Genomic DNA, 17,585 nt, shown 5'->3' with positions numbered 1-17,585 from the left:
GAGAAACACACACATGAGATATAAGAGGTTTCTTTTTATATTTCGTTAAAGCAAAATTCTAGTTTGCTACAACTTGGGTCCAATCGAAGGCCTCCTTAAGCACTTTGTTTCAGAATGGAATAACAAATATTGGATGGATTGCATTAAGATTTGTACAAACATTTATGGTCCAGACAATAATTCCCTAATGATTTCAGTGAGCACATCCTCAGAGAACAGCTAGCATTCAAAGTTATTGCTGAAATATGGAAACAGAGTGACTTCTCCAAACATGGAGGACAGGATACAAACACAAGAAGTCCAACAATCAGACAGGTGGTACCAGGCAATACAAAATCTTATCCCAAAAATGATAAATATATGCTTAGAACTCTTACATCCTGGAATCATGTTCTTACTGGGTCACTGATAGGACACTTTTCTTCCATGATAACCAATACCAGAAATTCACCATAATCTACTTTTTTCAGTGTTTTTTTATTGAAATCTGGAATAACATCCTATATCGCCCCATCCCTAGAAGTGATGAACGCACGTTTTGATAGATTTTATGACTATTTGAAGATAAAACTGAGTGCACCTAAATGCTGGTGATATGGAGGAAACTATGCTATACACTGTGACTAATGTTTGAACAGTTGGTTAATACTTTTACAGTTTTCCTTTGGTTAAATAAGTTTAGCTTACATCAAGGATTCGTCGTTTGACTGCTCGTGTGTTTCTTGCCCAATCTTCAGTTTGTTTTGATATAAATGATGGCCCGAACGTCGTAAATAAAGCCCAGGTTGTAAAAAAACACAATTTCTCGTTAAGGTTTACCAAATCTTTCTGGTTAAGTCACTAAGGTATGCATTGACTTCCCAAACATCAACGCTAAAATGCAACAAGGAAGCAAAAATAAATATTTTGACCCGTCTTTACGGTTGAGGTCTTTAGTTTATTGCTTATAACTGATAGATCGGAAGAGTTACCAGTTAGAATAAAATGCTCTAAAACTATCCATCTCATCAGCGAATAAATGTCCAACTCATGTCCACACGAGGAATCAGCCTCAGTCTTATCGTCCATTTACAATCGCACAAAATGTCCCGGGAATGTCCGCATCTCCTCTCATTTTCAGTAAAAGAAAGACGCCTGAGTACAGCTTCTTGCTCTCACACAGGCTCACCCTCTGAGTTGAGCAGAACCAGTTGCTCTATATCCTTGCTGATCTCCGGGAAGCACAGCAGCACCTCCTTGAAGTCGTCACAGGACAGAGAGAAGCACTGGCAGTCGGTCAGCGCCTTCACCGTGGCCCGATGCTTTCCTTTAGTCAGCACGCACGTCTCTGTTGGAAACACAAACGCTTGGTTAATGAGCGGGTAAACACTAATGACGGGATGAGGTCTGACAATTAATCCTAAATTAAATAACCGGACTTAGCCGAGTTGTTTTGGGAAGCCTGCTTAGCTTTAACCGCTGCAGAGGTTTTCTGCCAAAATAAGATTAGGACCTGCTCCCACTTAAAGCTGGAGAATTAAGTAAATCCCCTCAAATTGAAAGGGGTGGATTTAACCATTTTGGTTTGAAAATACTCCTTGCTCACCTGGGCAAATAAACTTGCAAATGTATTCATTATTTTTGATGTAAAAAAAGCTAACCGATGAAAATGGATTGAAAAATTACCCTTAATTGGCCATAAGTAGAAAAATAATCAGAAAATAAATGTCATGTGAACTCATTAACATATTACATTTCCATATGGCAGTGGCGTAAGCTTTATTTGTTCCCGGTCTTTACCTATTTCCTCCCTTTCTCATACACACACACTGACTGCATACATTACATTCCCTACCTCTGTTATCTACACATGCAGATAGTTCTGGTTTTGTTCATCCAGGTTTTGAATGATCAGCCTCAGCACGTAAGAAAAGTGACAGCTTTCCTGGAAACATCATGCCTGTTACTGTAGATAATTCACAGAACAAGCTGTCAGCTGTTTTCATATGAACTCTTTCTGTAGGCGAAGGCATTTCCAGTGGAAACTGCTCACAGAGAGCTCTGAGGATTATCTAGAATAAGAGTGACATATTTTTAAATGGAGTTTGCCATAATTTCCTTAAGAGAGCCGCACACAATGCTCTCCAATCCATTACCACTGCAATATTAGACCTTTGTCGACAACTCTTTGACAAGCTTCGACAAAAAGGATTTCGAACTGGCATTACTGATAATATTTGAGCTTTGAATGGAGGCAAAAATAATCCTGACAGAAAACTGACAGCAAGTTTTGTAGACTATAAAGACGCTATTTCTGGAAAGAGAGGTTGCTGATTATGACTTTTTAATAAAAAATGCTTTAAAGGTCCCATGTCATGGCCATTTCTACTGATCATATTTCCATTGTTGAGGTATACTAGAATAGATTTATATTGTGCAATTTTCCAAACTCACATTGGTTTCTCATACAGCATCTCTGTATAGTATGTGTATTCACTCTCTGTCCTAAACGGCTTGTTGGAGCTCCTGCCCCCCCCTCCCTGTGAGCCCAGTGGCCGTCTGCGAGACAGCGAGACACAGCGAAACCCAGCCCGAAACACACACACCAGCAGCCTGGCTGGGAGTTTGTGTGTGTGCCCAGGCTGAGTTCCGCGGTGTCTCGCTGTCTTGCCGACCCCACACCAGTGAGCCAGCTCACACTGTCCCGCTCCTCGCAGCAGCGAGCCTCGCAACGTCCCGCCGAGTGTGTGTGTGTGAGGAAGTCCGCGGATTGGTCCAAACGTAACGGCTCCGCGGACGTAACGTAACGGCTCCATTTAGACCAATCTGCGGAGCCGTTACGTTACGTTACGTCACTATACCCAAATACGTCACTGTACTCAGGAAGAAAAAGAGAAATCCCCAACGAGGCGTTCTGGGGCAGCACAGACAGGTCTTTTCTGTGTTAAGAGTTTTACTCGCTACAGGGTGTGCTTTGAGGGTTTGTGACTCTGCAGACCGTTTACATGCAGAAAAAGCTTCATAACACACAAGGGGACGGGTAATAACCAGAGAAGCATGACATGGGACCTTTAAGTATCACACATGACATTACATTCACCTCCAGTGTATTTGGGGAAGGCAGAAAAAGAGAAGGATATTTCAAAATCTGGAGACGAGACAAAAAACTGCTTCTAAATGCTTAGGAATTTCTGAGGATTGGCCCTTTAAATGTAAATTGCCACAGCTCAATACTTACTGATCTCTAAACACATAATGGTAAATAGAGACTATAAATAGAGCAAACTCCATCTGCTGAGATAGTATTGAAAGCAGAGTCAACATTTTCATGTTTCCTCAAATTCATTCTTTAACCTCCAGTATATGAGGACAGTATTGCTGCTTAACAAAACCTACCCTACTGCACAATGTACATACATGTTTGAAATGACACAATCTAAGATCAAAACGTAAAAAGAAACTGGCGGGTAGCACTTTTTATAATTTCCATTTATTACATTCATTATGTAATATGTAACATCTTTGTTGTGTACTAATTGTACTTTGGCTTGAGGTGAGATGTTATTGTGTGTTTCTTTTTAAGATAATGGACTTACATGAGCCAGATTCTGGATGCGTTTGGGTTGTTGGTATTTTTCTAGAGCAATAAACATCTATCCAGCCTTTTTGGGTTTAAAATGTGTGAGAAAGGTTTTTCTGAATAGAATAGAATATATATTTATTGTCATCATACAAAGTACAACGACATGTCTTTGGCAACTCTCACTGCAGTCAAAAATAGACACAAATTAAATAAATAAGAGTGGTAAAAGCAGAGGTAGTAGCGATGACAGATGCAACGACATACAATTAGATGTCAATGTGCATATTTACACTTACAGTCTAAAAACGTTAAATGTACAACACTGTATAAATGTACTAACTGAGTGTTCATAAAGGGTTATAGTAACCAAAGGATGCAAGTAAAATAGCCATAAATATTTCTAAATAGTAGTGGTTACAGTTTTTCAACACGATCTGGAATAAAATGTTCTCTAAAATTAACCATTTGCAAAACTCCCTTATGTTATTTCCTGTCCTTCTCCTGTCCTACTTCAAATACCTTCACTATTGCCGTCAGGGTAAAAATCACTTCTCAAATGCCTGAATGATATTCCAGATATTTAAATCAGAGTGAATGTAACTCACCTCCAAAGAAGTCTCCGTCACACAGCTCCCGGTCGTAGGAGTCGGTCTCCATGAGGACTTGTCCGTGGTCGATGAAGAACATGCGATCCCCGGGGACGCCCTCTCGGACGATGGAGTCTCCCTCCAGGAAAACCTCGTACTCCAGTTTCAGCAGCACCGAGTTGATGAAGTTTTCTTCTCTGTTCTGAAACATCGGCACCTTTCTTAGCAGCCGGCTGCACATCACCATCATGATTTGCTGAAATAAATCACAATCAGAATTTAGTTAATTGTGTTAGGGAATAATTTGCTTAGGTATTCAACCTTCGACCCAGTTCATCGTGTTCTCTCTTTACTGTCTCTTTTCCCATGGCATAGTTCTACGGCCTTAGGGTATTGCTGCTATCTCTCTTAAGGAGGAGCAGCTTGGGCGCATTGTTGTTACCAGTTCTTCAGAATTGGTTTGGCAACCGCTGTGTCAACTCGTGACCCACCACCTGTCATGTCAATTCTCCGGCCGTAACTCCAAATAAACCATCAGTGTTTGCCATCAAAGCCCCAGTTCTCCTCGTGTCTCTCTGAGTCCTGACTCTCCATTGCTACAGAAGTTTCCCCCACAAATTGCAAAGAAGGTTTTAACCAACAAGAAATGGGCTTTGGTGAACATTGTTGCATACTAGGGCTGCACAAGTAATCAATATGTAATCAAAATTGCTATATTGACTGATGCAATATTCAAATCGCAGTAAGCTAAATATATGTGAAAATATTTGAATTAAAGGTGGGGTAGGTAATTTTGGAGAAACCAGCTCGAGTGCGCAAGAATTTGAAAATACACAGCCGGAAAAAATCTGCCACTTCCTTCAGACTTCCTTACAGAGCCCCTCCTCCAACACACACGAATGCGCACATGACCAATGAGGGCACGAGATAAGTTTGTGCACAGATGGAAGGCTGACAGGCAGGTAGGCCATCCAGTTATTTTAGCCGGGCCGGCTCAGATGATTGGTCGTGCTTTTTACAGTATTACGGCTTCCACAGATGACATTTTTTTATGGATTTTTTGTCAAAGCACTTAAGATATTCATTGCTATCGGGATGTTAAGAGCATTCCATGGAATATAACAAAAAGTGTATCTCGAGCCGGTTTCTCAAACTTACCTACCCCACCTTTAAGTATTGTGAAGCTGCAAGTCTTCACAAAAAAATATCACACTATGATCATTTAAAATATTTTTCAATGATAAATAGAATAAGCAAAAATGAGCATTCCCTCTAATATCTTGTGTCATATCGCAATTGCAATCAAAATAATCACAAACACCAATAATATACACCAATGGTGCTGCTACATTGTTAGAAATATAGGATGATTATGAAAAGTCTAGATAAAAACACCCAAATGAACAGCTTTAGGTCCCGAGCAGCCGTACCTCTTTGAGTGCCGAGGACACGGTGTGCATGACGTCCTTCTCCTGGAACCACTTCCCTCCGTAGCGCGCCTGGTAATAGTTGCTGATGCGCAGCTGCAGCTCTGGAGGAAGCTTCATGAAGGACATGTAGTGCTCCAAGCGGCTCATCTGTGGGGGGACACAGTGTTATCATCTCCATCTCCATCACATGATACACACAGCTTTAAAGAACTAAAATAAGATTTAAGATTTAATCCTGCATGAAATAGTGTTATAGCAAAAGCTGCTACTATATTCATGAAAAAACACAGTGCAAATGAAGACATAAGCTATACAGAAGTGGTATTATGTAATCAAGTACATTTACTTAGTTGCTGTACCAATGTTTTTTGTTTTGATAAATATGTATGTATAACATGTGCAATATCATTATTATTAATTATTAATAATGTTCTATAATAACATGCAATTACGTATCTGCCACTACGTTTTTTTTGCACTACTAAATACTGTTAATATTTACATGAATTATGTGACCGTCTGTGTTTCCTGTAGATATTTAATTCCTCTTCTTACTCACTGTTAGTGTACAGTTTTATTATTATGCTGCTGTGTTTATTGTATTCTTGTAACTCTGGCACAACAATTTCCTTCGGGGATAAATAAAGTCTTCTCTTATCTTATGCTGTGAAATAAGTGATAAAATATATATATAATTTTAAAATGAAACAAAAACCTTCAACAAGAAAAATAAATGTCTGTTCTTAAATGGTTTTAAAGAAACGGAAATATGCTAAAACAAACTTTGTATGACTTATTTCTGTTTCACTTACAGTACCTTGAATACTACCTAGATGTATCTCCTTACCTTGTTCTTGTACTCTTTGGCCGCCGGGTCGGTGTTTGCGATCATGGTCGTAGCGTTGGCCACGAGGACGGTGTACATCAGACACCCAGACACCATGCTGACCATCACGATCCACATCTCCACGTAATCTGGAGAACAAGACACCGCCGCCCCGCTTTTACTCTGAAACCGTGGTTATTTATATCTGAGGGACGATGTGATACCTGTGCTTTTTTTAGCGGCGGTTAAAGACAAAATCAATGACTCTCACTTGTTGGAGCATCCATGGAGCCATAAGAGAGGGCGATCATCTGCGAGAGAGCCCGGAAAACTCCCCAGGAGTATTTCACACTCACTGAGGCATTCTGGGAATAAAATGTTCAGAATTAATTAGACCTTTTGTAGCTGTAGAGCTTAACATCAAGAACATCTTCACAGGAATGTAAAACACAGCATGTGGCTTAAATGACCTACAATACTTTTATAATTAGTTTGCTCACTAAAATAGTTGATGACTCATTTCCAACAACTCAATACACTTTTTTAGATAAATTACTTAAATACAAGTACTAATATCACAGTGTGAAAGTGCGTATTATGATAGTATCAAAAGTCAAAGATTACATTTTGTCGTAAAAAACATTCTTAGTCAGTTTTTAAATATAAAATATAATGTTTTGCATTAATATAAGTGTTGAAATAATGTGTATTGTGCTCATTTGAACTCCTTTAAATACTGCTGGGTAGTGTAATCTACAGCAATGCATCATAGTCTATAAGATTATCATATGTGTATGATCACTGTTTTCAGATTGGCAAGTAGGGATGGGTATCGTTAAGGTTTTAACGGTACTACTACTTTTATCGATACCACTTATCGGTCCGGTCTTTTAACGGTACTCTTATCGGTTCTTTTGGAGAAAAAAATAAAGTAAACTAACTAAACAAATTGTGAACAAAACTAACATTGCTTTTTATTTAAATTAAATACATAATATTTCACATCAAAAGAAACAACAATGTTTTAGCAAATTGTATTAAATAATCTGATGACAGAACTGTAAACAGAATAGCTGAAACTTTAACAAACTAAATAACTCAGTTACCTCTAATCATCAACCCATGTTTGTATAATTGAGTTAACTCTGTGTGTTGCTGCTAGCATACATAACACCTGACGTGGAAACGTTACTCGTGGATGGGGCTACAGAGCTACTAGAAAGACAGTCGAACCCGGTGCATTTCTCCGTCTGAATGTGGAGCACTTTTGAAAGATGTTTAGACAAATTGCTCGTGTTACCGCCCTGACATGCTAAACTCTTATTGCACTTTAGGTAACGAGCATTGTCCACATCGAGACGGGTAAAGCTTAACCACACCTTGCAGCGCGTTCTCTCCGCCATCTCCTCCGTGTGTGTGTGTGTTGCTGCATGTAGAAGCTGCGTGTGTGTAAACTGCCCCGCCCCCTCGCACACAGACGGGGGAGAGAGATCTCTCGTCTAGATTGGAAAGATCGAAAATACTAAAAAGACGCATTTTGCAGTCTTTTTGCATATTAGAAACGGAGTTGGCGACACTAAAACTGCAATATAATGTTTGTGTAGCAATAATACACATGACATATTTTTTACATGTCTCCAGTTCCGATAAAAAGACCGATAACGTCGGAGCTTAACGGTACCACGGTCTTTAATAATTCAGCCCCGGGGCCCGTTTAAAACCGGGGCTCGGTACCCATCCCTATTGGCAAGCATGCACTTTCCAGCTATTTTAAAATCATTAGTTTAGCATGAGAAGTGGGAGAATGTTCTCAATACATAAAGAAACATTCAAAATGAACACATCTAGAGAGATGGGTGGTTTTCAGCGAACAGGAAGAGCATAACAAAGTAGTAATCTGAAAAGTAACTTAAGCTGTAAAACGATGTAGTTACATTCCATCACAGGCAACTCAAATAATCTATTTATGGAAGATTTTTGTGAATGTAGTTTTACCATCAGGTTTTCTTTGCGGACCCAGCAGTCGGTGGGAAACTCCTCGAGCATGGGGACAAAGTACTGGATGCAGCCGTTCCAGTGACACAGCAGGAAAATCATCATGAACAGAGACAAGACGCGGAAGAAGAGGCGGACCACCTCCAGGTTTGCATTAGACACCTTTCAGAAGGAGACGACAGGAAACAAGAAGCTTTAAGGAATTTCGTTCACAGCATGCTGGGTTTAGTATTGATTTCTGCTTGTGAGTTCAAGGCAGAATGCGCCCCTTGATACACCTTCTGTAGCAGGAACTACTTTGCCAGGTGTTGATGTTTCTATCTGTATGTCTGTGGACACATTTTGACACAATAACAGAAAGGATGCAGCTGCAAAACCTGCAGGCATGTAGTTGAGAGCTAAATGAAGGTTGAGATCAAAGATGGTTTTGGTTCCAGCAAGAGTGCTAGAATTAAAAGGGTTAAAACTGCAGAAAAGCCCCCCCCCCCCCTTCTGAACGCCAGTGGCTCAATTTGTGCTTGCGGCTGGCGTGATCCCATCACAAGATGACCTTGAGCGTTATCCTTCAATAAACATGTCAACCTTTGACAGATAAATGATCAAGGTCATCCATTACATCACACAACTGTATATCTGACCATTTAATACCAAGCAGCTTACAAACAATTCAATGCTGTAGACATGCCATCAAGAGCAGTCTGGGGTTAAGTGTCTTGCTCAAGGACATCTGGACATGTTGACTGCAGGATTGAAGCACTGACCCTCTGTTTGGTAGATCAGAACATTTCTCCCTGAACCAAAGCCACCCCAGCCGTACTTTGGTCAAAGGGAACGTTTGTGTAATCATAACAACCAAACAGATCTATTGCATCTAACAACAACAACATGCAAACAAATGTAAAAGCTGCATATTAGCCAAGCAAACAAAGCTCTGCATTAACCCCTCCATCTTTAATATCAGTTTTAATGGCGTGAACCTTTCACATTTGTTGAGAATTGTACATGTTTCAGCAGCCTTATCAACAAGGCTGCAGGCGCACAATCAATGCTTTATGCAAGGTTGAGAAAAGCCCAACATCTGGAAGTTGAAGGAATACATCTTAAAAACAACGGGACATCTTTATCCAAGAAATTCAAATGCGCCAGTTTGAGGTTGTAATAAACTGCATGAACGCCTGTGAAAGGTTTGCATCTTAACCCCTAACAACATCACAACCTTGAAATTGAACAGAAAAAACGAAGTAGAACATCAATACAGAAACAAGGACGCGGACTGTGATGGCTGGACCATGTCATTTGAAATGATGCAGACTGCTCAAGGCCAAAGAATACCTGGAGACCAAAAATGAGCTGGCACAAAATGTGATGAACGAGCGAGAGCGAGATTAACTTAACTTGGGTCAACAAGCAGCGAGTTCACTGCGGCCTTATGGCCTATAGGGGAAAAGAGGATTAGGTGAGTAAACAGATTTATCCATGTGAATTTAATAACACGGGAAACATACACCAGAAACCTATTCCTGTGCAGATTATAGCCACTGTAAACCTACAGCTGTCATTTAACATCCCTCAGAAACAGCTCCATCATTTTTTCCAACGGGGTCTAAACTCTGCAAAGAAATGGGTTTCTAAGTCAAGAAATATTATTACATTATTATTACATGTTACGCTTTTATCCAAAGCGACTTACATAATCAATACCGTGGGCAATCCCCACAGGAACAATTTGGGGTGAAGTGTCTTGCCCAGGGACACAACGACATGCTGACTGCAGTGGGGTTTGAACCTGTGACCCCCTGATAAGAACACCAACACACAATCCACTGCGCCACACGCCTCCTATATATACATTTAAATAAATATATATAATATAAATACCCACTATGGTAGTTTTAACAATGAAATATTTCAAAAACATACTCTAAAGTCCATTATGACATTGTTATCAAAATTCAGTATAAAATGTGGCTTTCCTTTTTCAAAAAAATATCTATCGTTCCATTATTTGCAAGAAAAATGATTGAAGCAGAATTCCTCTTTGTATTGAACTACAGGGGGGTATTTATGGGCAGGGGGGTCTTTCTCTCAAACCTTTAGATGCAGGATATGACACAGCCTTCATATTTAGCAGTGGAGATAGATGTGTTGCATAAAACACAAAAAAAAAACTGGCTTTTTGCTTTTTCAGTGAGGAGGGATCAGGATTTGTTTTCATTCATTTATAAAGCCTTTTTTACAAAAGCTCCCCCTCCAACTCTCAGTTTCACTCTTAAAATGTTGTAGCTATTCTCACAGACATGGCTCACCCTGCAGGGGCCAAACGTTCTCACAGAGTTATGCGTTACCCCACATTCTTGTAATATGCTTCAACAACATTCAGATGTATCTTATTTAAGAGGCACCATTATGTTCATGTTCGGATTTTTATATGTAGTGTCTCTCCTGGGACATGTCTCCACGCTTTAATGTTCAAAAAGCTCTTTATTTTTCTCATACTGCCTGTGCCGCAGCACCTCTTTTCCCCCTCTGTCTGAAACCAGAGCCCAGTCTGCTCTGATTGGTTAGCTGGCCGGCTCTGTTGTGATTGGTCAACCGCTAAGAGATGTCCCGCCCCTTAGCCTATCACGTACAATGTGTTGGAGCGCTAGCCAATAGAAGCGCGAGTGTGACATAGTGATGAAAACAAAGAAGTCCAATGGAGGGTTAAAGGGCAGGGGGGAGAACTCAGGCACAACAACCTAAATAACACACTGCACGAAAGGGAAAACAAAACGCTAAAAAGCATAATGAGACAAATTCAGGGTTTAATTTGTATCTTATAAACTGCCGGTGCTTTTTTTTTATTCAGTGCTTTTAATTGATATGGTCATTTTGTATTGCTGTTTGATTGTATCTGCATTTATTGTCTGTACATCTGCATCTTCAAAAGGAGTGTTCTCTCTATGTGTGGTTTCCAAGGTTTCCAAGGTTATATAGGATACAATGAAATAAAATAAAGAAACACGTGGCGTGGGGTTACTCACAAATTCCAGACAACATACATTATGCAACACCAGGATTTGTTCCAAGATATATCGAGTTTCATCATAAGATTACCACAGACATGATTCAATTTAGTTTAAGGTTTCCTACCCCTTTCATTTTGAGTCCAGTGGGACTGCAATTACGTGTGTTTGAAGATCTGTTCATTGATTATGCATTGTTAAAAACCGAGCTTGTCAGCTGCTGTTTTACAAATGACATTGTACTGTAAGTAAGCGTTCAAAGTCAGATTTGTTATCGGACGCCGCGTCTGGTAAGCTATCTGCAGCTCGGAGAAAGGTTGATTGAATTTCTAAGGGGAGCTTTGAAGACTTTGTCCGGCGTTTGAACTTACTTTCTCCACCTCGTTGAAGAACCGGACCAGACGGGACACCCGAGCCAGGCGGATCAGACTGAGGATCCGCACGAACATCAGGATCCGCATCATCTTGTTCGTCTTCGAGGGGTTGTCTTCGTTGTAGTACTGTAAGTCCTGGGATAAAAGAAATACAGACAGTACATGAAGAGTGGTGTGTGTGTTTGTTGTTTACTTAATTGTATTTCTGTTATCACTTTAAATATCGTTACAAATAAATATATAAATAAAACATTGTATACTTTTCCTATTGTTCATATCGTTAAAAATCCTGACTGTTTATTCTATCTATGAAATGTATATATATATGTCTTTTGCACTTCTGGTTAGATAGTGCCTTTTGTTGCCTCAGTGTATGTACTGCAATGACAATACAGTTGAATCAATCTAATTGCCATTGACTTACTACTAAGGGCTTCACAATATATATTTTCTTGACATCATCAAAATGTCAAAAAGCACGATAAACACATGACGAAAGACTGCAATACTGCACATATGGATTTTTTGAGTTGGTTAAAGGAGAGTATGAGTTGAATACGGCACATTTAAATGTAACTATTAATCTTCATTTTGGTGCCTTTTGTGTTTACTTCAATGTTCAATAAAAGAAAGAAATAATGTTCTTATACAACATGCTATTTGTTGTATTTACTGAAAGCACCAGAAAGGCAAATAAATATATATCACAAGTGCATGAGATACATACATTGAAGAAAATGACACAAACTAACACCTTGCTGAGAGCGTTATGATAAACGTTCCCTTAAAACATTAATTCTGATTATTCCATCATGGAAACACATTTAAGTCATTTTAATAATTTGAAATGTAAAACAACTAATAATTATACAAAGTAATCTGACATTCACACTTTTCATAATGTCCGTTGAAGCAGAAAATAGCGTGTGTTGCATTATTTGCCAGTTCACAAAACAATTATGCACATAGATTTAGTTTGTGTGTTCATGGCTTATAATTAGAAAGTTATGTAACGCCGCAATACATTGTTTTAACACACAGTAAACACTGAAGAAAACTGAATATATTATACAAATAACACGATTAAGAAGGTATTTACTAGAGCTGCACATTGAGGAAGATATGTGAAGTTCAGTAACGCAGTTGTAAGTATCGGATAAAAAGAAGGTGTAATGGAAGTCCAACCGTGTACAACTCATGTCAAACTAAGTGCTTCATGGTGTTGACAAACACTGCTGCACACTGCTGGCTGTTTTCTGCTCTCACAATCTGTTTCATTATTACCGCAAACAGCAGGATGTAGCCGATCGGGAAAGCGGCGATCACGTCCGGTATGAACCATGTCCTCAGGTAGCTGAGTCGGATCCGCTTGATGTCCAGAATAGCTTCCTGTGAAGAGAACAGAGCAGCAGGTTCAGCAGATGGATGAAGATGCTGCGAGGCGCGCTTGACACGGTCAGATGTATAATTGAACACTCCAACTGAACCAATATGATGGGAGTTTGTCCACAAATTAGAGCAGACAGTGGCGAGATAATCAGTGAGCTCAAAGACAATTCACTTCAGAGAGTAGTTGGACTGTCACTGATGCTCACACATGAATATTTCAGGCAGAGAGCGGCTTGAGAATAAATCTGGCAAAAGCAGATGCTTGTGCAGAGTAAACACCTCGGTCCAAAAACAACACAGATGTGCCATTTGTGATTGGCGAGATAGAGGTCAAAAAGTACGAGGAGATGAACACAAACAGGATATAGTCTGCATAATACTTAATTTGAAATGTTATACTTCTCATTTATCCAGAACATCATAATCCCTGTTATAAAATCAAACAGCAGGTGCCAATTTCGCCCATGTCCAGGCGCATAGGGGGGGGCGGGGGGATGTTGGTTAATCTAGCCCTTTCGTGTATTGAGTGGATTACAGATGGGGCAGAGATGGATTGTATGTGCACGTCTGCACGGAGATTATACTCTTCCAGATTGTGTCTGAATACAGAGTACAGCCACTCTCACCTCGCCGTCCTCTGCTATGATGCCCATTCGGAAATTCAGAGCCACGTCTATCAGGAAGAGTGTGTCTGAAAACACGTTAAATCCTTCCCATGCCATGCCGCTGGTTCCATCCACGAAGGCTATCTCCATGGGAATGCCAATCAGGTTGAGGAACGTGATGGCCATCATGCCCATGATGTAGTAACTCCTGTAGGAAAAGATCACAAACAGAAACATATGTGTGTGAGCCTCAGATCTCGTAGTGGGAAGTCTCAGTTCATTTGCCAGGAGAACTCATTAGAGAGCATGCTGGGTAATGCAAGCTGATTTATGCACACTAAGTACTGATACTGTAACTGCGTCTCAGCCAGGGTTCGATTGCCAGGCTCAAATTACTCTGCTCTCTGATCCCAAACATTTCCCTCTGTTTTCAGTCCAAATGATCACCTTACAAACTAATAACAATCATTCAAAACCAGATCCATAAAAAGGTTTTTCCTTTTCATTATGACGCCTGGATTCTTCCTAAAAAACACTGAAAAGAACTACAATTTCAAGATCGACCATTTATCAATTATTCATTTTTCCTATCGGTTACTTGTTTTGTCCTTTCTTTCTCTTTGCATTTTTAACTAATTGTATTTTTCTGTTGCAAAAATCATTATCAATGATGTGTTTATTTATTGATTTATGCTTCTTAGTAATCCCACATGCAAGCAGGGAACCAAAATAAGTGGCTTGTAGATTAGCCTCACTCTCAAATAAAAGAAATACACAATGGTAATATATTTAGTGGCTGGTAAAATGTTAACATTGAATACAAATGCAATGCAATCCAACAAAGAGCCTGAACGTGATGTGTTGTACAGAGAGTTTATAGCTATGGCTTATTTCCAACGTTCCTCCTTAGTTGGGCGCTTAATGTGAAATGTAACGTGTGTAGCTTTCAATATCATAAAACCCCAGTACACTACGATTATAGAAACACAATGAAATACACATACTTACACAAACACACCGTAGTAATTTACAGGAACTTTGTTAAAAATGGGAACAGTGCTGATTTGCTTTGAGCCACGACTGACCTTTGGTGAGAAGGATTGTTTATCTGAAAGTAATTTGATTTCAGTTGGTAATGTGTTTCACAGTTGACAGCTCTCCATGGAGAAAAGTTCAAATTCGATGTATTACAGTTGCCACTAACCATTAACCATTTTCCTATCACTGACGCTGTTACTAATTTGTTTTGTGATATATTTAGATCGAGGGCTAGAACATTCGTACATACAAAAACTCCTTTGAGGAAATGAGTGAAGCTCTGAAAGCTAAGCAGTCTTTTTTTAGTGCCTGATTGAATAAAGATGTGAGACGTTTGATTGTAACAGTGTGAGCTCATGCGGTGATCAAATATGAAAACGATGGAGAAATCATTGAGAAAATGAATGGGCTGCTTGAGTGCGAAAAAGTGCCTGATTGTTTTGAAACAATAAAAGGGAAGTCGTTACGGTTTTGAATTATTCTAAAAATGATTATTTATTCATTATTATTATTTGATACTTTATATATTTGAGCTTTTCCATATTAAACTGTTCCAACTGAAATAATTGACCTCTACTTATTCTTTATTTATTCCATATCTTGATTCTCAAATATTCCAGTAAGCGCTGCTTTCTGATGGAAAAACACACAAAGACATCATTTTTTTTAATTAAAAATGTAATTCTCTGGTGATTTGCTACATGTCCTAACTGGTGAGTATATGACTGCATCATCTGCATAGAGCTCGCGTCCGGCCTCTGGGCAAGGTGTAGGCAGGTCATTAATTAGAAGACTAAATAGCATCGCACTGTTCATTTAACCTTGGGGAATAACCTTTACATTGTTTTATCTTTGTCAACATTCACACACTGCTCTGATGATTATTTTCTTGATGTTTCATTTTATTCTACAAAAAGAGCAGAAGAAATAGAAAAACACTCAAGGTGATGTCATCAAATTGCTTGTTTTTTGCTATATAACACTCAAAAAACTGCAGTGGGACCAATAATGTTTAGTTTTTTTTCAGATATTGAAATGATTGCAGATTATGTTTCTTCCACTCAATTCATTAATCAGCTAATCCTTTCAGAAAAAACCCCAACAAAGAGTAGACTTCTCAAATCTTTGATGCAGAATCAAGCAATGAATCACCTGCAGGACCCATCACAACTGTTGGAGAAATGATGGGGCTACAGAGCGGAGGTGGAGTTTTAGCCCCGGACTGACCTGAATCTATCAGGAATATTAAATACCTCATGAGGCTGAATGGATGGATCACAAAGACTCCGCTCTGCAGCTGGCGCATGCACTCCTTCTCCACGGCCATCTCGCTGCCGTACACGTACAGCGACTGCCGGTTCAGCTGCGGCAGGAGCAGGGCTCTCCACCCACAGGTGGCGGTGGTGCATCTCGCCGTGGGACCTTTTACTTTCTCCATGACCCAGCTCTGGTGCCGTCCGATCAGCCGAACGCGCAGGCCATCCTCCTCACTCTGCTACTGTGATGCTGATCCTGATGATGCTGCTGCTGTGGCTGCTGCTTTTCAGGAGCGTCTGCGAGTGCTGACTTCCCCTCTTGGTCACAAGGTAATTTTTCATCAAGGCTCCCAGCCTCCGGGCTTATTGAAGCTTTGTGGAGCGATGCGAGTGGATACCCGCCTCTCTGCTCGGTCCCTCCCTCTCTCCGTCCCTCCCTCCCTCTCCGTCTCCGTCTCCCTCTCCATCTCCCTCCCTCTCCATCTCCCTCCCTCTCCGTCTCGCTCTCTCTATTTCAGCCCCTACCTCACCGCTCCACGTCTTTTCTTTTTCTCCCGGCTCATCAACTATTCAGTAACTGTGTCTCATCCCCACATGAATCAAGCCATGTCAAGAGGGTAAGGTCGAGCTCACATTAATACTGTACACAATGGCATGTGTGTGTGCGTGTGTGTGTGTGTGTGTGTGTGTGTGTGTGTGTGTGTGTGTGTGTGTGTGTGTGTGTGTGTGTGTGTGTGTGTGTGTGTGTGTGTGAGGGTGTGCGTGGGGGTATGCGTGGGGAGGGGATCACAGTTATTGCCATGTGACCCTGACATCTGGCAGCGTGGGCAGGGTTAAGTTCAGGATGGGCCATCTCTAGCAGGATGTAATTAAACACGGTGCCTTGTTACCTGATGCTGTAGATATGTTTGCTGCTCTCAGCCAGCTCCTGTGTTGTTTGTTTGCACTGTTCACATCAAAACCACAACAACAAACAGCAGCTGAAATAAATCATTCCAAGTAGAGCGGAAAAGATAAGATGAAAAATCGACAGAATAATAATTGGCAATTATTTTGACAATCTTTCAACAGAGCAGCATCCCGGCAGAAACAGTGAAAAGTGTTCAATGTTCTCTGTTTTCAGACACTGAAATTGTCCAATTGTAAATGAAAATAAAATATTTTGGGGTATTTGGACATCAGGTCAAACACAACAAGACCATTTAAGATGTCAATTTGACTGTGAAGTTTTGATGGCCACATTTCTACCATTTCTTTGATGTTTTATTCAGGAGCAACTACTGATTTATTGAGAATATGGTAATGAAATGTATGGTAGCTGTCGTCCTGATTTTAGGATCATAACCTGAAATAGATAGTGCAGCAATGTTTGAAAAATGAAAATAGAAGGATGTAGGGGCAAGGATTAACGGAGGGATTAACTGAGCATGCAAGGTGCATTACTGGAAGTTTAGTGCATGAGATGTGTCTCATACTGTGAGGGACACAAAGATATCTTTAATTTATAAAACATTACAC

The 17,585-nt window shown here is 40.0% G+C and overlaps 1 protein-coding gene across 1 annotated transcript; it reads right to left on the bottom strand.

Annotated features, from left to right (window-relative positions):
* Positions 1-14: 14 nt before the first annotated feature.
* On the bottom strand, positions 15-16,463 carry hcn5 (hyperpolarization activated cyclic nucleotide-gated potassium channel 5). Its single transcript, XM_034147794.1, has 10 exons — positions 16,065-16,463; positions 13,795-13,981; positions 13,064-13,168; positions 11,777-11,914; positions 8,401-8,562; positions 6,677-6,770; positions 6,427-6,554; positions 5,580-5,726; positions 4,168-4,405; positions 15-1,327 (listed from the first exon to the last, which is right to left on the bottom strand). The coding sequence occupies exons 1-10, from the start codon at positions 16,247-16,249 to the stop codon at positions 1,155-1,157; spliced, it is 1,557 nt and encodes a 518-aa protein (XP_034003685.1). The 5' UTR covers positions 16,250-16,463; the 3' UTR covers positions 15-1,154.
* Positions 16,464-17,585: the final 1,122 nt, after the last annotated feature.

Source organism: Trematomus bernacchii, unplaced genomic scaffold (genome assembly GCF_902827165.1).
Source record: "Trematomus bernacchii unplaced genomic scaffold, fTreBer1.1, whole genome shotgun sequence".
Classification (NCBI taxonomy): Eukaryota; Metazoa; Chordata; class Actinopteri; order Perciformes; family Nototheniidae; genus Trematomus; species Trematomus bernacchii.
The sequence above is the reverse complement of the archived record's forward strand: the minus strand, read 5'-3'. Positions and strand labels throughout refer to the sequence as shown.